This window comes from Trachymyrmex cornetzi, unplaced genomic scaffold, assembly GCF_001594075.2.
Source record: "Trachymyrmex cornetzi isolate Tcor2-1 unplaced genomic scaffold, Tcor1.1 scaffold618, whole genome shotgun sequence".
Classification (NCBI taxonomy): domain Eukaryota; kingdom Metazoa; phylum Arthropoda; class Insecta; order Hymenoptera; family Formicidae; genus Trachymyrmex; species Trachymyrmex cornetzi.
In genome coordinates this window covers 41,610-47,969 of record NW_017299935.1, presented here as the reverse complement: position 1 = coordinate 47,969, position 6,360 = coordinate 41,610, and the positions used below count along the sequence as shown (strand labels likewise).

The 6,360-nt window shown below is 41.3% G+C and overlaps 1 protein-coding gene across 1 annotated transcript in view; it reads left to right on the top strand.

Moving 5' to 3' along the window:
* The window catches only part of LOC108766769 (nose resistant to fluoxetine protein 6), a 53,365-nt gene that overhangs the window by 25,801 nt on the left and 21,204 nt on the right, over positions 1 to 6,360 (top strand). Inside the window, exon 2 of the mRNA XM_018516263.1 lies at positions 612 to 856. Coding sequence (XP_018371765.1) covers positions 612 to 856 — 245 coding nt within the window. The remainder of the gene's footprint in view (positions 1 to 611; positions 857 to 6,360) is intronic.

Here is a 6,360-nt window from a genome sequence, read left to right as displayed (position 1 = left end):
GACCTCTACTCTGTCATCCGCTTCTCTACCTCCACACTCCACTCTCTCACCACTCTCCTCTCATTTACTTCTTGCCTCACAAAATCTCAACCGTATCTCACGCGTCCACGCAAACACGCTCCGGAAACGGAAATCCTTATTTTTTATTATACTTCTCCAAATTTTATTTGTGAAGTGCATAATAATAGTGCACAAAATAATGTTAAAATTATACATATAATCATGTTTTGTAATAATCATTTAAACTATAGTGAATCAAATCGAGACAATGTAAAATTAATAAAATTAAAAAACACCTAAATAATGCGAGATATCTAACAGCGTTTTCAACCCAAGCGAGTTTACACCGATTTGAGTTGGGTAATATTCACCTATTGGTTGACGTTATACGTTAGGAAAGCATACAATGTCATTAATCCAACCCAGGTTGGTGCACATCCGCTCAGGTCGAATACGCTATAAGACTTGTCTTTTGTAATTAATAGCGATCCTGACTTTAGCAATTAATAAAAGTCTCATTATCAGTGATTAAGTAGCAACGAATAAGAAACACTATATACTAGAATGTTGTTACATAAATATAATAACAATTGTATATTTTTGTGTTCAAGCATTGGATTCTAGTGGCGAACTCAAATCAGGTTTCCTTTATGGAAATAATTTTTGGCTGGGCAGTCGTAGTCAATGCCTCGATATAATGAACAGGACTCCCTTCGAGTTGGCAAAACGATACATCTTAAATAACACGCGATACCGCGATCCGCAGAATGAGTTTCCACCTTTCCAACTGAATTACTTCGTTGCTCATATCAGACACAATAGTACTCTTCAGTATCACATCAATATATTAACTGAAGTAAGTTCTTTCTTCTTGAGATTATTTAGAGTATACTATCTTTTTAATCAATGGTTTTTTATTATGATTGATTATAGATTTTAAATTTTTATTTCAAGTCCAATTTTTTAACAATATGTGTCAGGCAATCCTAATTCGAAAATTTCATGCATCTTTCTGTATTAGGATCTAAATAAATCTTATTTACATGGGAAAAAATGTATTAAATTTTACTAATTATTTATTTGATTAATACTAACTTTACATTTATTTATGGTAAATAAATATTTAAATAAATATACTAAATATCAAATTATTAACAGACTCACAATCTTAAAAATAAAAATAAACAATAAATTCAAGGCTAATGACAGTCACGGCCGATGAAGGTGACAGAGATTAAATTTAAATCTAAAGATTAATTTTCATCATGTGAAATCTTCTTTACTAAACGTTTCGGCTCTTCTTCGGAGTCATCATCAGTAATGATGCATCTCTTAAATCATTGATCCTTCCGTCAAAAGTGAGTCACTATCAGGTTCCCAAAAAGGTTCTGCAGTGGAATCTAATTTGCAATATTACAAATTAACAACTAGTCAGTATTAATAAAACTAAATCATCAAGTAACTCACCTCATACGGGAAGTTCAATATTTAAAAGAAGTTTTGGAATTAAGTTTCCATTAACAACTAACGTCAAATTACTTTTTAATATTTAAACAATTTTCAACTTACTATACCTATTAATAGTGATTAAAATTTCAACTATGTTGCTCAGATAGTTAGAAACATCTAACGGACTAATTTCAATTGAAAGACGAACACCCCGTACAACAAAGTAGTGTAGAGAAAAGATGGAATAAATTTGGGAAGGTGATCAGCATACCGAAAAAGGAATTTATTTAAGCGGTGATTTTTGTCTTAAACTCTACATTCTTTAGCTTTAATAACGAATACTATAGACACAATTATGGCACTCCCATGGGATCTACTTTCGTTCCAATTATGCAGATCTTGTTTTGCAAGATTTGGAGACTAAGGTACTTGAAAATTTAGGAGTTTCATTACTATTTTTTATAAGATATGTGGGGGATATTGTCATGGCAGCTCCTATTGACTCGATAGAACACATTTTGTCTGCGTTCAATGCATTTCACGCTAGATTACAGTTCGCATTAGAGAATGGAGGCGATGCTATTAACTTTTTGGATGTGACGATCATTAAAAATAATGATTACTTAGGGTTTGACTAATATCATAAACTGACTTATTCAGGACGTTACTTGAATTTTTTATCCTCACATCCAATATAGCAGAAAAAAGGAATAAATATAGGAATGACTGATACAGCTATATTACTATCGGAAACAGAATTCCACCAGAAAAACATTAAACTTATAATTGATACTCTTTTAAGGAATGACTATCCAATAGAGTTCATTTTCCATTATTTAAAAATGAGTCTAACCGGTGAATCGGCACAACAATTGAAGAATATCCCCATCACAGCGAAAATCTCAAACGCTCGTGGGAAATTCTCGTGGCTCGCTATGACAATAAACGGATTATGATCGACGCGCAATTATCCGCCTTATTTGCAATCCGCAAATTGAAAACTGCAGGTGCAACAAAAATAAAGCGACTTCTCAGCGATGTTAAAGAGGCATTCGACGCCCTCGAAGCTCTCGAATGTCCTGTGAAATCCTGGGATCACATCATCGTGTTTATCGATCGTACGTAAACTCGACGTCGAATCATTGAAGGAATGGGAAACCACTCTCAGCGCTAAATCTACTTCCATCTTTCGGTGATCTAGAACAGTTTCTGGTTGGACGCGTGCAAACCCTGGAATCTATCGAACGAGTTATAATGCCATTTAAACAACCAGCTCCAAGTTCCACGTTGAAGTGAAATGCAAGAGCATACGCCGCTACCGCTGCCGTACCACAGTGTGCAGTGTGTAGCTCGGGACATTATATCGCGTCCTGTTCGAAATACCTCGAGAAGACTATGAGTTAAGGACACGAGGTTGTCATTGCAAAAAACCTTTAATTGTCTCGGACCTCATCACCTTAAAGCGTGTCGCACTTCAAAACGCTGTCGTTTCTGTCGCAAGCAATATCATTCAACATTGCATGTAGCGACCATCGAATCCGACGCCTCGACGACGTCCACATCGATGACACTCTCGTCCCGTCGGTTACCGGCACTGCCACGGGCATCTCTGAAGCATCTCAACCAAACGAACAAATCTTTACCCCTCACACGTGCAGTCACATTTCACATTCACGCGTAATTAGACGCACTCCAGGGCTCCTCGCTACCGCTCTAGTTACGGCTATCTCTCGAGCTGGAGAACGCTGCCAGTTACGGGCATTGCTCGATCAAGGATCTGATGCTTCGTTTATCTTCGAGTCCGCCGCACAGCTTCTAAAGTTATCACGTAACCCGCGTCCGTCTCTATTCTCGAAATCGACGCTCAACGCTCCAATGTCTCTAACGGACGGGTCTCGCTTGAAATCATCTCGCGGATCAACTTGACATTCTCTATTAAACTTGAAACTCTCGTACTATCGAAACTCACCGCTTACTCGCCACCCACGCAAATTGCACCCACTCACTGGTCACACATTGACGGACTTTGCCTTGCCATCCGAATTTCTCAATACCACGAAAAATTTGGTTCTCGGTGCAAATATATCTACGCGCAGATTCTTGAAGATGGTATTCTCCGAGAAAGCGGCGACTCACCGATCGTACAAAAGACCGCCCTCTAATGGATATTATCCGGACAACTCTTCACCGATAAATATCATCTCTCGCAAAACTCAGTCAACGGATTTCAGTGTTCTCTCGATTGTGAACTTTTCGATCTACTCCAACGGTTTTGCTATCAAGAAGAAATCTTGCCATCGCCTAATGCACACCGTGCACACCGGAAGAAGCTCAGTGTGAAAACCACTTCAAAACGACTCACTCTCGTGACGCTCACAAACGTTTCGTAGTTCGGTTACCGTTCCGAAAAAGTGTGAGTGATTTTGATGACTCTCGTGCTCTCGCGTTCAAGATGCTGCGTTGCATGGAACACGCTTCGATACGCACGCATCCTTCAAAACTGCATACGCGGAATTCTTGCTTGAGTATATTGAGCTGGATCATATGCGCCTTTCAAGCTCTCTAGACTCTTCACGACGCGAATTCTTTCTGTCGCATCACGGTGTTATTAAAGATATTAGCTCAACAACAAAACTCCGCGTCGTATTCAACGGATCACAAAAAATCAATCTCTGAATCTCGTTAAATGACTGCCTTCATATCGGATCAAAGTTACAAACGGAACTTATGGCTATTCTTATTCGTTGGCGTCGACGTTTCGTGTTCGCGGCCGATATCGAAAAAATATATCGCCAAATTCGCGTATATTAAGACGATTGACCGTTGCAAAAAATCCTGTGGAGACACTCGCCCAGCGAGAATCCGCGCGAATATTTTTGTGTACGGTAACATACGGGCTCGCGTGCGCGCCATATCTCGCTCTTCGTTGTTTACAACAACTCGCTATCGAAGCCGAATCCACGCGCGCCTGTGCTGCAGAAATTCTTCATTGCGACACGTATGTCGACGACATTTTGTCAGGGGCATACCATAGCTATCGCGACAGCGAAAATGCAGTAAATCCAAGACACGCTCACGGCAATCTTTAATTTAAAAAAATGGATTGCTAATTCTCCGGATCTGCTCGCAGACATCCCTGTTCACGATCAAGAAGTATCCGCGATCCTACCGGTCGGCGATATGGCTACGCACTACGCGCTCGGCGTTCAGTGGAATCGACTAAATGACAATTTTATGTTTCCCGCTCCGTCGCTTCCGCGGGCAGTCGCAACCACAAAATGTTCAGTGCTCTCGTTTATTGCGCGCATTTTTGATCCTCTTGAATGGATCGCGCCGATCATTATTAGCGTGAAAATCTTCATGTAAGAACTGTGGGCTATTCGTCTTGATTGGGAATGCGAACTTCCGGACGACCTCAAATCTCAATGGATCGACTTTATCGAGCAATTAAAAAATGTGTCGGTTATCTCTATTCCGCGCTGGTTTGGTACGATTTCGGATATTCTTGAAGTTGAACTTCACGAATTTTCGGACGCCTCTCGACACGCCCTCGCGGCGGTTGTTTATACTCGCGTTGTTTCGCCTATTGACACTCACGTAACTCTCGTCAGTGCAAAGACAAAAGTGACTCCTTTCAAACGCGTGACGATTCCTCGACTCAAATTATTCGCTGCTGTTCTTACAATGAAGTTAATTCTCAAGGTTCGCGAAGTTCTCAACTTGACTCGCACAACAGCTCATCTATGGACCGATTCTATTGCCGCGCTGGCCTGGATCAAGAGCCATCCATCAAGATGGAAGAAAGTCGTGCAACATCAGGTATCGTTCATACAAGAACTGTCAAACTCTCGCTGGCATCGCATCGCAGGAAAAGAAAATCTCGCCGATTTTGCATTACGAGGAATCTCTCCGCAACGACTTAAGCAAGAACGGCTCTGGTGGTCAGGACCTCAATGGCTCTAACAAACCTTAACTGAGTGACCTGCCTCCACCTTCACTTTAAGTTCGACCGCACACGGAAAGGAGCGTGCACGAAGTTACGCAGTTGCTATATTAAGCTCCGAACCGGAGTATGGGATCTCATAAAAAGATACTCCTCTCTCACCGCACTACTCCGCATCAGCGCATGGATTCGACGCGCAGTCGAACGTTTTTACAAATCTACCGACGTAAACGCCGCTCAAGATCGTCTCACTCTGAATTGGACTTTGTGCTTGATTTCTGGATCAAATTGACGCAACACGCATGCTTCTTTACTAAAATTCAACTAATCAAAGCCAATAAACCATTGCCGAAATCAAGTCCATTACTGCGCCTAATTCCGTTTATCGACACCGATGAATTGCTTCATCTCCGAAGTCGCCTACAACATTCTCAATTGGATCGAACAGAGGAACATCCGCTAATCCTACCACGAAGCTCTCGATTGACGGAAATCATCATCGATCATTATCATCGAAAGTCATTGTATGGCGGATCGCAACTCACGTTCTCATCGATACGACGACAATTCTAGATTCTCGGCGGTCGCCTTCCGATACGCTCATTCATCCGCCTCTAGTCTGTACACGTCAACGAGCAGCCACCGGTCAACAACTCATGGGACAACTACCGGCATCGCGTGTAACTCCATGTCCACTGTTCTATGATACGGAGTCGACTATGGCGGACCGTTAACGCTCAAGACCTTCCGTGGACGCGGAGCCAAGACATATAAAGGATACTTTGTTATCTTCATATGCTTCAGCACCTCAGCAATACATCTCGAAGTGGCAACAAAATATTCTACTGAGGGTTTCATAGTCGCATACAAACACTTTACAAGTCGCAGAGGCATCTGTTCCACCATCACGAGCGATTGTTGCACCAATCTCGTTGGAGCAGATGCCGAGTTACAAAGACTCTTTAAAG